A 17,227-nucleotide genomic window follows, 5' to 3' on the forward strand; every position below is an offset into this window, starting at 1 on the left:
CGCAAGTGAATGGCTGCTTAGCCTGGGAAGACTCAACGTTTACTGCCCTCTGCTTGTGGAGTCAGGGTCCTCCCTTCCACCAGACAAACATTTGTTCCCATGCCTCTGGTCCCCTACTTTGCTGGTCTTCCAGCAAGTTTCCCTGGCTTTTGTCCAGCACTGCGGGTGTTATACCTTGCAGCCCTTTCCCTGACTCTTGCATGGGAGCTTCAGATCTGGTTGCTGTGTAGATTGCCATCTGATGCTTGGACACGAAGCTCATCCTTAATTGCAGTTTTCATGTGGGCTTCATTGGCTGTTCTGCCAATGAAGCTCACATCATAGATTTTTATTTTGGGTCTTCAGTCTGTTCACTTTCTGCTCCAGTTTCTCGAGTGCCATGGACTCTTCTGCATCTTCTGTGGTCTTTGCCACATCCTTTTCTCAGGCTGTGGTCCCTGCTTTTCCTATGGCATCCCACTGTTTTCCAGGCTTTGGAGTTTTTGTTACCAAACTCACACATCTTGCTCACAGGTTCTTCAGTCTACCCTGCAGCTGGAGGGCTTCATCTGCTAGGAGACCAAGTCTGTGGCTCTGTATCATCATTCATCAACACATATGCATTATGAATATGTCTGGAAGAACTTCATACGTGACTGCTGCCTTCAAGTCCCCTTTATGACCTTAGCAGTGGTTTTCATGTGCCTTCTCTAGATATCCTAATACAGTGGGACTGCCCATGCTCTCCAGATCTGAGAGTTTGCTCTGGATAGGTTGTTAACATCTCTTCTATGCTGGCCTCATAAAACACATGGTTGAAGCTCATCCTGGAGAGGTCCATGCACATGATACTCGATTACTTTGTGGCCCATCCAGTCTTGCACTTTCTCATGAGTTCTTCTTAGGTTCTTGGCTTGGCATGCTTCAAAGGACTGATACTTTGACGGAATTCTTTAATGTGGGTTCCAGTATCATCACAAACCCACTTCAGTTGGATGTCCTCCTCACAAAGAGGCAAATGCACACCTTAGTTTTCCTGTTGACACTATGGTTCATGGCATTCTAAGTGGCTCCATCCTCTAACCAGTGGGGGCCCTTTATGCCTACTTGATCCTTTCAACAGCCTGTTGGAAGGACTCTATTTCTCTGTCTAACCTCTTCATCAACCAGTCCTCACAGCAAACACTTACCTACTCTCTGTGTGGGTACCCACACTTGTGAATGCCTTTACCTATGACACAATGTGCATTGTGGTCTCATTTGCCTTGACAGCTCAGGCTCCTTTGTCACTGATCATTGAAGGCATGCAGTTCACCAGCTGGAGGATATTCCTAAGGCACTTTGCACACCATACTCCTCTCGTTTCAGGGGGTCTCCTTCCCTAACTTTTGCAGATTATGTGAGGTGAGCTCTCTCAGTTCCTGGTATTTCTGCATCTTGCAGTGGATACTCTTTTGTTGAAGTTTGTTTTATACACCTTGATTAGCTGGCCATTCATTGTGTGTGTTTAGGAGAGTTCTGGTGTTTGCATATGAATGCATCTTTGGCCTTGCAGAGTGCCATTACTAATGAAAAGAGTACTATGGTCCAGTGCAGAATTTGCTCAGGACTGAGTACAGAAAATGTCTCACTTAGTGATTTCATGCATAATCTCTATGTTTGCCCCTCATGTTTCCAGGCTCCAATCATTTGGATTGGCTTCCTGGTGTTCTGCCTCCACTCTACAGTTGCTGTCTCCATTTCTAGATACAGGTACTACACAAGTTCAATTCCAAATAGGTCCCCCAGAGCCCAACAGCAGAAAAAACATTTTGTTTCTTAGAAAGTTTAGTTTCTGTGTAAAGTCTTTCCACCACCTCCCCAGCATGGGTGTTTCTGGTTGCCATCGGGCTTGTGTGGAGTGTGCAAGCTCCAGGAGGCACCTTAGCATTTCTACAAAGGGCAGTTGGAGTGAAGGAGACTGAACTAAGCACAGTTCTGGGATTGAGATAGGTATAGGCAGAGAATAAATGTGGTCTATACAGGCTGCCCAGGGCCCCTAATGCAGACATGCATCTTTTATTGGGTTAGAAGGCAGTTTTATATTTTATGGATATACAGCCTCTCCTCACTTAGCGACGTACTTGTTTACCGAGGCCTCGGACTTACAACAGGCTCTCTGACCAGTATGCATACCTAAATAATGTATTTTAGAGCTGATTTCCTTTATTCTGTTTATTTCAGTATACAGTACACTACTGTATAAACATTTAAAAATATACCAGAAATGTTATAAATGGTGAAAAGGTAACATTAAAGCAATCAAAGATGGTTGACACAAACCCACGATCATTATAGTATGCTCCTTACTTATCTATGAATTCGTTTAATGACGTGGTCTTAGGAACGTGGTCTCTTCACTTAACGGAACTCCATCGTTAAGTGAGGAGAGGCTGTACTGTGTTTACCTCTACAGCACTTTATTGAGTTTCGTGGAACAAGTATGTGTACATGCTCTGCATTAATGTAAACATTTTTTAACTTAAAAGCATTTTTCATTAATGTTAGTGTAACATTTTCCATGAGAAGACCATTGGTGTTCCTTTTCAATCCTCCCACCCCCACAAAAGTTAAGATCTAATTTGATATGGTATTTTTTGGACTCTTAGCAAAAAATATTTTCCACATAATTTCAGTATTAAATGCTCTACAGGTTGAGTATCCCTTATCCGAAATTTCAAAATTAAAAAGAACTCCAAAATCCAAATCTTTTTTTGAGCTCCGACATGCCACAAATGGAAAATGCCATTAAGCTGTGGAGAGGTTCCCAAGTATGGCTCGGGTCTCTGTGCACCCAGATGGTTGTGACACATGACCTCACCCAGGGTGGGGCTCTAGAGACACTCTTGGGACCAGTTTGTTATCAGTAGTCAACACTGCCAGACCTATGTACATTATTCAGTGTGATTTCCCTGCTTTTTGTGTTTATTCTTTACTCCATGGTGCAAAGATATTGTTGAAAAATGCCAAAAAGGTTTGCAGATAACCCTTTGGATAATAGTAATAAGACAAAATAGTGTACAGTAGCCTTCTAATCAGAACTTGGCATCATAGATGTAGACAAAGCCAGCCATTGTTTGTTATTGTTTTTTAGCCATTGATGCAGGTATTCTACTGATGCTGCTGTAATGCTTTTGTTAAAAATACAGTATTGCTTTTGTTAAAAATATTGTATAAAACTACCTTCAGGCTATGAAATAGAAATGAATTTCGTGTTTTGATTTGGGTCCCATCCCCAAACTATCTCATTAACCCTTAAACTGTCCAAACGTAGAGTTACGTTCACATGCGTAGCGCTCCAATCGTAGATCTACGTTTTATTTTACATGCTTTCAACTTTGGCATGATAAGCCTGAGTTGCCCAGGCATGAGAGAATGAGTCTGTGCACTCAGTGTATGCAGTATGACAAAGTTCGGGGATGCCGAGAATAATGCAATCTTCATGGTATGCACGTGAACATTGATCTACGTTTGGACAGTTTAAGGGTTAAATTCCAAAATCTGAGACATTTCTAGCCCCAAGCATTTTGGGTAAGGGATACTCAACCTGTGCTACTATGTGCTGCTTTCCTAGCCTTTTCTAATATATGCTAGTGACATTTTTGTGGTTCAAGAGTATTTAGTATATACAGTAGGGCTCCACTTTACAGCGTTTCGCCTTACAGCATTCAGTTAATACAGACATTTCAAATTATGACCAAAGCTCGCTATACATCTCCACTACCTGACTTTCTAATGCGGTCACTGCGCCCCACCCTTGTCGGAGCATCGGAAAGAATGTTTTCTCTAGTTCAACACCAGAGAAAATGTGTACACAATAGTATTACTGGGGGTAATTGTAGAAAATTATTCCTTTTGTATGCCTTCACTCAGAGTGTCATTCCTTCTAAAAATGGTGTTATATGAGAATGGGAGTGTTGCTCTTTATTTATTCTACTATACCAACATGTACACAATATAAGGTATTTGTATTACGGTATAAGCTTCACAGATGGAAATGAATGTGTATGAACCAAAACCAGATGCGTTTGTCAGCTTGTTTACATAATCTCCGTCTCTCTCCTCTCTCATTTACTTATTCTCTCTCTCATTTATTCATTTTACTTCATTTATTCACCCCTCATTGTACATTAAGACTGCAAATATTTTAAGGTAAATAATGAGTGTACTTTGTGTATATTTTACTTTTTATTGTTTTTAATGCCTAGTGCTATCTGGCATTTATAAGTGGAAAAAGTGGTGTTCTGCTTTCCGGCAATGTCCGCTTTCTGGCTGTAGCTTGGAGTCTAACCTGCTGTATAAATGGGGTCCTGCTGTACTTATTTTAATTCATTAGTTATGCTCTAAGAAATGGGAATTTGAGAAAGTGTAAATATCCTAGGTATAGTTAAGAAGCCCCATCTTGAGTGCCATGGATAACATGCCAAATAATTTGAGGAGTAGGTAGAAAAGATAGCAAGGTTATGTTTGGTGTGCTGTACTGTAATAAAGAAATGGTTAAGGAAGAATTATAAAAAGATTAAAATGTTTTGAATAATTTTGGGCAAATTCCATTTTTCTTAACAAATTTATCTGTATACAGGGGAGTGCCAGTACCGTACAGTGGATGCTGAAGCCTTCAAGACTCATGTTACCACACATGGTCAGTTTGTTATCCTCAGCTGTGACTTCTGCCATGTGTATCTACATGTCATCCCTCTTATTGATGTGAGTTATGGTTTATTTTTTATACAGTAGTCCTTTTTTTTTTCTTTCTTTTGTAACTTTATATGGAAGTTGGCTGATGCAAGCTTTGAGTAAAGAATACTGCTAAACCTCTGATTCATGGAATGATGATGAACAAGAGGAAACATAATCACATCAGACAAAGTAGTCTTCTGCACAGATAGGATTTACTGAGATAAATATATTTTACCAGGAAAATCAGTAAAACAAGAGAAGGTGGATGAAAACATAACATGTAAATCAGCCACAGGAATCTTAAAAAAATTCTTCGTTAATATAAGTATGATAAATTGAATGAATTGAGTTGCAAAACAGTTCAGGCCGACTCCATGCAAGTATTCAAAAGCAGATTAAAACAAAGCTACTTTTATAAGCTATCTCAGGGCACAGAATCTGTAGCCAGGAATTCCTTAACCCTTTGGGGGTTTCGGACGTACTAGTACGTCTTACGACCCAGGGTTTTTGATGTATGTACTAGTACGCCTAAATTCTAGTGCCCTCAAATCTAGTGGGAGAAAGCTGGTAGGTCTACATATGTAAGAATAGGTCTATGTGGTCAGTGTGCGCAGTATAAAAAAAATCCTGCAGCACACAGTGCGTAATGAGAAAAAAAAAAACTTTGACCGTGTTTTTGGATTAAAACTGATTTTGCACTGCATTTTCGTATGGTATTTATTGTTGTATTCTAGTTTTCTTGATCTCATTTTATAGAACAGAAGATATATTACAGAAATTGAGATGATTTTGACTGGTTTTACAATGAAAAGTACCTTGAAATTGAGCTCAAAGTAGCAGAAATGTTCAATTTTTACCAAAGTTCAAAAGTAAACAAATTATGCCAAGCTTCCAATACACATCAACTGGTGAGTCTAATATTCTTTCACAAGTGCGCTGATATTATTTATACCATTTCTACACTAATGCAATAGTCTGCATAACAGTAAATCTTATTTTTTTTGTAAGAATAAAAATTCAAAGTGGAAAGCCAAAGAAATATAAGAGGGGCCTGGGGATGTGGCTGACGAACAGAGAACTTGTTATTTTAGTGCCAGGAATGTCTTTCTTGTTTATTCTGGACCCTATTCGGAAATTGGCATCTTTTGAAATTTGTGTGAAATTGGCAAAATTGCTAAATTCTGACCACTTTATTGGATAGTTGAAATCAGTAAATGGGTGGTTTCTTGTACTCATTCGATAGAAAAAATGAAGTTTTAGTGAAATAGTTATGATTTTTGTCGGCTAGTACACAGGAATTGGCTGAAAATAGGGCTCAAAGTGGGCAAAATTGCTGATGCTTGAACATCATCGAGACCGCTAGCTTCACGAGAGCATAATTCCGTAAGTTTTCCATCAAATTTCATACTTTTGGTGTCATTATGATCGGGAAAAGATTCTCTATCTTTTCATAAGTTTTTTTTTTTTTTTTTTTTTTTTTTTTTTTTTTTTTTTTTTTTTTTTTTAAATCTGGCCGACCCTGAGAACAAGTCTCTGAGAGGACCTGTCAACCCCCAAAGGGTTAAGGAAGTATGTTAATACTTATCACAAGTTTTTATAAAACCAAAACTTTCCCAACATATCATTAAGGGATGTAGAGAAAGGGTAACATGGATCTGTTAACTCCTTAACTGTCCAAATGTAGATCTATGTTCCCTCTCCCAACGCTCTGAATATTTTGATAAAAAAAAAATAATTTTTTTTTTAAATTAAGAAGGGTAATTTTCTGTGTGTAATAAGACCAAAAAAAAAAATTAGGGTCAGTACTTACTGAGATGCTGCAAATTTGGTGCTGGATGCTCACCTGACAGCAGCATGGAGTCCTGCCGCTTGTAGAAGTGCTGCCAATACACCATTTTTTCTCTCTTTTTTTTTAATTTATATAATTTTTATGTTCTGATAATTGCAATTTGTAGTAGTTCTTGTGATTTCATAGCCAATGTTTGTTTTGACATTAATATTAGGTACCGAAATAGTACTCAAATAGTCACAAATGCACTGACAGGTGAACATTTTCAACTGCCTTGGTCACATAATAGAATGTGGGGCAGAAATTAGTGGCTATAGGAGGGTGGGTGCAGGAGGAAAAAAGAGTGACTGGTAGAATGATGAAGTAAAGGGTGTGATAAAAGAGAAAAAGGTAGCTTATGAGAGTTTTTTTTACAAAGCAGAAGTGTTATAAGAAGAGTAGAGTGCAGTGGTACCTCAAGTTACGAACTTAATTTGTTCGAGAAGGCTGTTCGAGTGCCAATACCGAACAAATTTGTTCCCATAAGGAATAATGTGAATTAGATTAGTCCGTTTCAGACCCCCAAAAATACACTTAAAAAGTACTTACAAAAATACACAATGCCTCGGTGGGAGACGACCGACTTGTTGAAAAAAAAAAAAATAATTGTTCAAGTTGGGAGCTGTTCGAAACTCGAGGTACTGTATATGGAGAGTAAAAGAAAGGTGAAGAAAGTGGTGAAAGAATGCAAAAGGAGATGCACTGTCAAGAAATTTTGCAGAAAATAAGAAAAATTTTGGAGTGAGATAAACAAGCTAAGAAGGCGAAGGGAACGAATGGATTTGCCAGTTAAAAACAGAGTAGGGAACTGGAGGTATTGGGTAGATGGCAGGAATATTTTGAGGAACTTTTAAATGTCGATGAAAAAAGGTAGGTGGTAATTTCATACACTGGGCAGGGACGTATCGCATCTTTTAGGAGTGAAGAAGAACAGGATGTGAGTATGGGGAGGTGCGTAAGGCATTACGTAAAATAAAAGGGGGTAAAGCAGCTGGAACTGACGGGATCATGACAGAAATGTTAAAAGCAGAGGGGGATATAGTGTTGGAGTGGTTGGTATTTTTGTTTAATAAATGTATGAAAGAAGGGAAGGTACCTAGGGATTGGCAGAGAACATGTATAGTCCCTTTATATAAAGGGAAGGGGGACAAAAGAGATTGTAAAAATTATAGAGAAATTAGTTTACTTAGTATACCAGGAAAAGTGTACGGTAGGGTTATTATTGAAAGAATTAGGGGTAAGACAGAATGTAGGATTGCGGATGAGCAAGGAGATTTTAGAGTGGGTAGGGGATGTGTAGATCAAGTGTTTACATTGAAGCATATACGTGAACAGTATTTAGATAAAGGTAGGAAAGTTTTCATTGCATTTATGGATTTAGAAAAGGCATATGATAGAGAGGATAGGGAAGCAATGTGGCAGATGTTGCAAGTACAGTGGACCCCCGCATACCGCACGCATCGCATACCGTACAATCCGCATACCGCTCGCTTTTTTCGCAAAAATTTTGCCTCGCATACCGCCCAAAAACCCGCTCACCGCTCTTCGTCCGAGACGCGTCCAATGTGCGGCCTGAGCCACGCTCACATGTTCCGCCGGTGGCATTGTTTACCAGCCAGCCTCCGCGGTAACATCCAAGCATACAATCGGAACATTTCGTATTATTACAGTGTTTTTGGTGATTTTTTCTGGAAAATAAGTGACCATGGGCCCCAAGAAAGCTTCTAGTGCCAACCCTACAGCAATAAGGGTGAGAATTACTATAGAGATGAAGAAAAAGATCATTGATAAGTATGAAAGTGGAGTGCGTGTCTCCGAGCTGGCCAGGTTGTATAATAAACCCCAATCAACCATCGCTACTATTGGTGGTACAGCTGCTGCTGCTGCTGTACCACCGTCAGCTGCTGCTGCTGTTGTACCACCGTCAGCTGCTGCTGCTGCTGTAGTACCGTCTGCTGCTGCTGTAGCATCGTCTGCTGCTGCTGTAACATCGTCTGCTGCTGCTGTAGTATCGTCTGCTGCTGCTGTAGCATCGTCTGCTGCTGCTGTAGCATCGTCTGCTGCTGCTGTAGCATCGTCTGCTGCTGCTGTAGCATCGTCTGTTGCTGCTGTAGCATCGTCTGCTGCTGCTGTAGCATCGTCTGTTGCTGCTGTAGCATCGTCTGTTGCTGCTGTAGAATCGTCTGCTGCTGTTGTACCACCGTCAGCTGCTGCTGCTGCTGTAGCACCGTTGTTGGTGTGGCTTATTGAGAATACCAAGAAACAATTAACCCCAGAGGATTTGCCACCCAGGATAACCCAAAAAAGTCAGTGTCATCGAAGACTGTCTAACTTATTTCCATTGGGGTCCTTAATCTTGTCTCCCAGGATGCAACCCACACCAGTCGACTAACACCCAGGTGAACAGGGAAAAATGCCTGGAACTAGTGCTCATATTGGTGAATTTAAAGCCAGCAAAGGTTGGTTTGAGAGATTTAAGAATCGTAGTGGCATACACAGTGTGATAAGGCCTGTTCTGGAAGAAAATGCCAAACAGGACCTACAGTACTCAGGAGGAAAAGGCACTCCCAGGACACAGTGTCTCATCAGTCATTGCTGCATCTTCCATAAAGGTAAGTGTCATTTATTCTTCATTTAGTAGAGTAGTACATGCACAATATATATTGTGCATGTACTACTCTACTATTGTGCATGTATCCTTCTCTTTGTGTGTAGGAAAATGTATATTTCATGTGGTAAAAATTTTTTTTTCATACTTTTGGGTGTCTTGCACGGATTAATTTGATTTCCATTATTTCTTATGGGGAAAATTCATTCGCATACCGAACATTTCGCATAACAATCAGCCCTCTTGCATGGATTAAGTCGCTATGCGGGGGTCCACTGTACAGTGGAACCTCTACTTGCGAGTTTAATCCGTTCCATGACCTTGCTTGCAACTGGATTTGCTTGTTTGCAGAGTCAATTTTCCTCATTTAAATTAATTGAAATGCAATTAATCCGTTCCAGTGGAATTCTGTACTTCAATAATTTCGCTAATATCAACTCTACGGCTTATTTATCTATCTCACTTCATCTAATATGACATAATAAACAATTTAAATAACATAGAAACCTGATATATACTCTAAAATGAATAAAATGTGTCATTCATGTAGTGGTATGGGCGGTGTCGGCGGTGGACGAGAGTTTGTCTGGACACCGGGCAAAATACTTCATGAATAATTTCACTAATATCATCTATACGGCTTATTTAAATATCACAGTTCGTCTAATATGACATAACAAACAATACAAATAACATAGAAACATGATATATACTCTAGGATGAATAAAATAGGTCATTATGTAACATGTGGAGGCGGCCACAACCGCTCCCTCTTTGTTGTGGTAAACACTGCCATCTAGTGACGGCCTTTTGAAGCCATCTATTATTATAATTATTATACGTAGTACATTATTATTATATATGTATTATTATACATATTATTATTATACTATCATTATTATTCATATTATTATTATACATATTATTATTATTATTATTATTATTATTATTATTATATAAATAATTTGTAATTTTTATTCACACAAAAAATATAAGATTTACTGTTATTCCTATTTGCAATAATTGTATAAATATGTCAACCCATTCACGACTGCATATTGGAATGGTCAGTGACGTCATTTGTTTACTCTGAAACAGCCAAGCAATGGACCATTTCTTCTAGGTTGAGCTCTATTTCAAGGTACTTTTCATCGTGAAAGCAATAAAAATTATATCTATTTCTGTTATATATCTTCCATTCCATCAAATGAGACCAAAAAAACAAGAATGCAACCATAAAAACCATTCGAAATTACCACTCAGGGGTGGCTAATTGCTTAGATTTCTTTCATTTTTGGTGTACGTTTAGAAGCATCTTTCCATCATACATTGCCCAAGTTTCAATAAGATAGTCCAACAAACAAATGAGATACAATTCCCGAGATCAAGAGCAAGAGCCCCTCACCAGTGTCAAGGAACCTGCCTTGAGGTCTGCTCGCTTGTGGAAATTTTGCTCGCGTATGGAAGCAAAAAATTGACCCATCGATTGCTCGTAATAGGAAAAACTCGCACGTGGACACGCTCGCAAGTAGAGGTTCCACTGTATATGGAATAGGGGGTAAATTACTAAATGATGTAAGGAGTTTTTATGAGGATAGTGAGGCTCAGGTTAGGGTGTGTTGAAGAGAGGGAGATTACTTCCTGGTAAAAGTAGGTCTTAGACATGGATGTGTAATGTCACCATGGTTGTGTAATATATTTATAGATGGGGTTGTAAAGGAAGTAAATGCTAGGGTGTTCGGGAGAGGGGTGGGATTAAATTTTGGGGAATCAAATTCAAAATGGGAATTGACACAGTTACTTTTTGCTGATGATTCTGTGCTTATGGGAGATTCTAAAGAAAAATTGCGAAGGTTAGTGGATGAGTTTGGGAGTGTGTGTAAAGGTAGAAAGTTGAAAGTGAACATTGAAAAGAGTAAGGTGATGAGGGTATCAAATGGTTTAGATAAAGAAAAATTGGATGTCAAAGTGGGGAGAAGGAGTATGGAAGAAGTGAATGTTTTCAGATACTTGGGAGTTGACATGTCGGCGGATGGATTTATGAAGGATGAAGTTAATCATAGAATTGACGAGGGAAAAAAGGTGAGTGGTGCATTGAGGTATATGCGGAGTCAAAAAACGTTATCTATGGAGGCAAAGAAGGGAATGTATGAAAGTATAATAGTACCAACACTCTTATATGGGTGTGAAGCTTGGGTTGTGAATGCAGCAGTGAGGAGGCGATTGGAGACAGTGGAGATGTCCTGTCTAAGGGCAATGTGCGGTGTAAATATTATGCAGAAAATTCGGAGTGTGGAAATTAGGAGAAGGTGTAGAGTTAATAAAAGTATTAGTCAGAGGGCTGAAGAGGGGTTGTTGAGGTGGTTTGATCATTTAGAGAGAATGGATCAAAGTAGAATGACATGGAGAGCATTTAAATCTGTAGGAGAAGGAAGGCAGGGTAGGGGTCGTCCTCGAAAAGGTTTGAAGGAAGGGGTAAGGGAGGTTTTGTGGGCGAGGGGCTTGGACTTCAGCAGCGTGCATGAGCGTGTTCGATAGGAGTGAATGGAGACGAATGGTATTTGGGACCTGATGATCTGTTGGAGTGTGAGCAGGGTAATATTTAGTGAAGGGATTCAGGGAAACCGATTATTTTTATATAGCCGGACTTGAGTCCTGGAAATGGGAAGTACAATGCCTGCACTCTAAAGGAGGGGTTTGGGATGTTAGCAGTTTGGAGGGATATGTTGTGTATTTTTAAACGTATATGCTTCTAAACTGTTGTGTTCTGAGCACCTCTGCAAAAACAGTGATTATGCATGAGTGAGGTGAAAGTGTTGAATGATGATGAAGGTATTTTCTTTTTGGGGATTTTCTTTCTTTGTTGGATCACCCTGCCTCGGTGGGAGACGGCCAACTTGTTGAAAAAAAAAAAAATCTTCAAGAGGATGGTAGTTTTTTGAAGGCTAGAAGACAGGTAGTTATTTTAGCCGAGGACCAGTTAATAGGATGGCTGTGATCTCTGACATAACAGAAAAGAGCATTGTTGGTGTCACCAAGGGAGACACATCTTTTGTACGTTTAAGTCTGTCACAAAGGGAGTGGCCAGTTTTGCTAAGGTATTGGAGAGAACAGGATGAGCAGGAAAAAATTAATGCAAAATGTATTAATCCAACAAACAGGGGTGCAATGAGTACATTGAGAGACAACACAATAAGTGTCTGGGGTCCAAGACTGTTCAACTGCCTCCCAGCCTACATAAGGGGGACTGCCAATAGACCCCTGGCTGTCTTTAAGAAGTAATAAAGTTGGTAGAATTACCGACAATATGTAAAGTAAAAGGACACAAGTGCAACTAATGTGACATTTATTGTGGCAACGTTTCACTCTCCAGGAGCTTTATCAAGCTTGATAAAGCTCCTGGAGAGCGAAACGTTGCCACAATAAATGTCACATTAGTTGCACTTGTGTCCTTTTACTTTACATGTCTTTAAGAAGGCAATGGATGGGCACCTAAAGTTAGTACCTGACCAACCTGGCTGTGGTTTGTACTTCATCTTGCATACAGCCAGTAGTAACAGCCTGGTTGATCAGACCCTGATCAGTGGTCCACAATGGACCGATCTGTCAATATGACGTCCCTCTTCTAAATGCGGGTTTTTGGTAAATTGTTCCTGCCATGGTATGATTTTTTTTCATTAGGTCAGAATTGACTGAGACATTGGCCAGTATAGTATTTATTTATTTATTGTTATTAACACATTAGCCATTTCCCACCAAATAGAAACACTTTCATTATCATTCACTCCATCACTGTCTTGCCAAAGGTACACCTACACTCACGCACGCCTGCTGAAAGTCCAAGCCCCTCGCACACAAAACCTCTTTACCCCCTCCCTCCAACCATTCCTAGGCCAACCCCCTATGCTGTCTTCCTTTCACTACAGATTTATACACTCCAAGTCATTGTATTTTGTTCCATTCTCTCTAAATGTCCGAACCACCTCAACAACCCCTCCTCAGCCCTCTGGATAATACTTTTAGTAACCTCGCACCTCCTCCTAATTTCCAAACTATGGATACTCTGCATTATATTCACACCGCACATTGCCCTCAGACACAACATTTCCACTGCCTCCAGCCTTCTCCTTGTTGCAACATTCACCACCCATGCTTCACACCCAATGTAAGAGTGTTGGTATAACTATACTCTCATACATTTCCCTCTTTGCTTCCATGGATAACTTTCTTTGTCTCCACAGACTCCCCAGTGCACCATTCGCCTCATTAATTCTATGATTCACCTCGTCTTTCATATACCCATCTGCTGACAAGTCCACTCCAAAATATCTGAATACATTCACTTCTGCCATACTCCCTCCAATCTGGTATCCAGTCCTTTATTACCTAAATTTTTTGTTACCCTCATCACTTTACTCTTTCCTGTGTTCACTTTTAATTTCCTTCTTTTACACACCCTTCTAAACTTGATCACTAACCTCTGCAACTTCTCTTCAGAATCTCCTAAAAGCACAGTATCAGGAAATAAAAAACTGTGACAACTCGCACTGTGTGGTAGATTCTTCATCTTTTAAACCCACTGCTCTTGCTAACACCTGAGCATTCACTTCTCTTACTTCTGTAAATATATTGAGCAACCATGGTGACATCACACATCCCTATCTAAGGCCTGCTTTTACTTTGAAATAATCTCCTTCACTCATACATGCTTTAACTTGAGCTTCACTATCTTTGTAAAAACTCTTCACTACTTTCAGTAACCTAACTCTTATTACATAAATTTGCAACATGTGCCTCATTGCACCCTGTCTACCCTATCATGCCTTTTCCAAATCCATAAATGTAACCAAAACCTCTTTACCCTTATCTAAATACTGTTCACCTACATTCTTTACTGTAAACACTTGGTCTACACACCCCCTATCCTTCCTAAAGCCTCCTTGTTCATCTATGATCCTGCTTTCTATCTTACTCTTAATTCTTTCAATAACAACTCTAAAAAAAAACCGTACCACAGGTGAGGTCAGAACCCGTGGTCAGAGTCTTAAAACTCGAGACTGACATGTTAACCACTTGGCCAGCAGGCTACAATAAGATTCATCCAACTAGGTATATTTATTCACCATAGGAAGGTTAGCATAGGCACCATTGTGACCACAAATGCATTTGTGGTCACCTTAATTTGTTTCAATTGCATTGTTGTGACTTTTCAGTTTTGAAACTTTGTTAATCTTAAAGACTTTTAGCAGAAAAAACCTTTATGACATGACATTTCACCCTCTGGAAGTGAAAGGTCATATAATAATGGGTTTCTCTACTAAAAGTTTTGCAAAATTGCTGCTTGTCAGTTTACACTGTTGTCTACATTTCAACAATATTAAAGAGCACTTGTAACACAACATATATGCTTCTCTATTTTTTTTAAGCACTCTTCTTTAAATTGCTAAGTTATATTAGAATTATTTTTTATTTTTATTGGCAACAGGTGCTTCAAAAAATTACCACACATTTGAATACCTAGTTTATACTGGGATTACTTTCATTATTAAAACAAGTGTTCTGCCCATCCCTAGCTGTGATTAAAAAATCCTAACAATAATGTTTTCTTCCAGTTCTTCATTTAATGGCTCGATTTGAGAACATTTATTTTGCAGCACATGCGTGAGCATCAGATGAATGAATATCAGTGCCCGTATTGCCTTCATGGGGATGCAGAGAAGGAGCGTCTCCTTAGCCACCTCTTAAACTGTCACCCCGGACGTCCTGGAAAAGTGCTATTGCGCAAACAGATTACTTCTGTTGGCGGTGGGACAGTGCCTGTCAATCCAGATCTTGTCTCACGACCACCACCTTCACCCGATGGGAGCATGAAACCAGAGAGAAGGGGGATTTCTAAACTTGATAACAAATTAACAGAGAAGAAGAATGAGGATGGAATAAGTTCTTCAGGTTTACCTTTGACTGGAAGTGAAGGATATCAGGTAGACATATTATTCTTTGTACTTTTGCAATTTTCCTATAAAAATCTTATGTTTTATTTGTGATAATTGATAGTGCTGATAGTTCATGAAAATCTGGATATAAAGGAAAATTTTATTATGTCTTACCCAGCTTGAATCTGTATGATAATTATCTGCAGCTCAGGTGGAACCATGTAATTACTTCCAATTATGTATTTATATTTACAAAGGAGAGGGCCAAGGACTGAGCTCTAGCTCTTGGTTCTGCCTCCTAACTTTCTGTCAACTGACATAAATAGCTCTAGTCAGGTTGCTCTTTATATCCCTGTATAAGAGTTTGTTAGGGAGAGGGGTAGGATTAAATTATGGGGAATCAAATACAAAATGGGAATTGACACCATTACTTTTTGCTGATGATACTGTGCTTATGGGAGATTATAAAGAAAAGGTGCAAAGGTTAGGAGACAAGTTTGGGAGGGTGTGTAAAGGTAAAAAGTTGAAAGTGAACATAGATAAGAGTAAGGTGATGAGGATATCAAATGATTTAGATAAAGAAAAATTGGATGTCACATTGGAGAGAGGGAGTATGGAAGTGAATATTTTCAGATATTTGAGATATGGTTTGTTTCCAATCATGTCATTACGATTTCGTGAGTCATATATGAGAGTTGACTTGTCAGGGGATGGGTTTATGAAGGATGAGGTTAACCATAGCATTGATTAAGAAAAAAAGGTGAGTGGTGCATTGAGGTATCTGTGGAGACAAAAAACGTTATCTATGGATGCAAAGAAGGGAATATATGAAAGTATAGTGGTACCAACACTCTTATATGGGTGTGAAGCTTGGGTTGTAAATGCTGCAGCGAGGAGGCGGCTGGAGGCAGTGGAAATGTTGTGCCTGAAGGCAATGTGCGGCGTGAATATAATGCAGAGTATCCGTAGAGTATCCGTAGTCAGCTGTTGCTGAACCACGGTCAGCTGCTGTTGCGCCACGGTCAGCTGCTGCTGCACCACGGTCAGCTGACTTTGGCGCAGCAGCAGCTGTCTGTGGTGCAGCAGCAGCTGACTGTGGTGCAACAGCAGCTGACCGTGGTTCAGCAACAGCTGACTGTGGTGCAGCAACAGCTGACTGTGGTGCAGCAACAGCTGACCGTGGTGCAGCAACAGCTGACCGTGGTGCAGCAACAGTTGACGGTGGTGCAGCAGCAGCTGACGGTGGTACGATAGTACATATTTCTCACCCTTTTTACCACAGAGTTGGCACTAGAAGCTTTCTTTGGGCCTATGGTGGCTTATTTAGAAGTTAAAAGCACTATAAACAATGGAATAATACAAACTGTATCGAATGTATGCATACAAGCGGCCACCCTGGCTTGTAAACAATGACGGCAGTCCAGCTGAGGCGCTCAGGCTAGACGGACAGGTTCGGGACGAGTCATGTTGGTCAGAAACAGCTGATGGTGGTGCAGCAGCAGTTGGCTGTGGTGCAGCAACAGCTGACGGTGGTGTAGCAGCAGCTGACTGTGGTGTAGCAGCAGCTCACCGTGGTGCAGCAGCAGCTCACCGTGGTGCAGCAACAGCTGACTGTGGTGCAGCAACAGCTGACTGTGGTGCAGCAGCAGCTGACCATGGTGCAGCAGCAGCTGACTGTGGTTCAGTAACAGCTGACTCTGGTGCAGCAGCAGCTGACCGTGGTGCAGCAACAGCTGACTGTGGTGCAGCAACAGCTGACGGTGGTGCAGCAACAGCTGACCGTGGTGCAGCAGCAGCTGACCGTGGTACAATAGTACGTATTTCCCACCCTTATTACATACGATCGCTTGAGAGATGGTATCTCCTGCTATCTGTTTTTTGTTTATCCACACCAATAACAGTCTCTCAACATCTTTGAGTACTTGCGATCTCTGTTTCGAAAACTAACTTTCACCTTTTGCAAGAACAGCTTCCTTGATTGCCGTTTTGTTGGCCACAATAGTAGCGATGGTTGATTGGGGTTTGGTATACAACCTGGCCAGCTCCGAGACACGCACTCTACTTTCGTACATAGCAATTATCTCTTTCTTCATTTCCATAGTAATTTTCACCTTTTTTATCGCACGGTTGGCACTAGAAGCTTTCTTGGAGCCCATGGTG

The 17,227-nt window shown here is 40.3% G+C and overlaps 1 protein-coding gene across 5 annotated transcripts in view; it reads left to right on the top strand.

The window, feature by feature from the left end:
* LOC128689188 (uncharacterized) overlaps nucleotides 1–17,227 on the top strand; it is a 433,687-nt gene that overhangs the window by 292,429 nt on the left and 124,031 nt on the right. For all 5 annotated transcript variants that reach the window (XM_070087146.1, XM_070087144.1, XM_070087148.1 and 2 more), the window contains 2 exons: nucleotides 4,601–4,725; nucleotides 14,789–15,115. In XM_070087146.1, the coding sequence (XP_069943247.1) occupies nucleotides 4,601–4,725; nucleotides 14,789–15,115 (452 nt within the window). The remainder of the gene's footprint in view (nucleotides 1–4,600; nucleotides 4,726–14,788; nucleotides 15,116–17,227) is intronic.

This window comes from Cherax quadricarinatus, chromosome 21 (genome assembly GCF_038502225.1).
Source record: "Cherax quadricarinatus isolate ZL_2023a chromosome 21, ASM3850222v1, whole genome shotgun sequence".
In the NCBI taxonomy this organism is placed as follows: Eukaryota; Metazoa; Arthropoda; class Malacostraca; order Decapoda; family Parastacidae; genus Cherax; species Cherax quadricarinatus.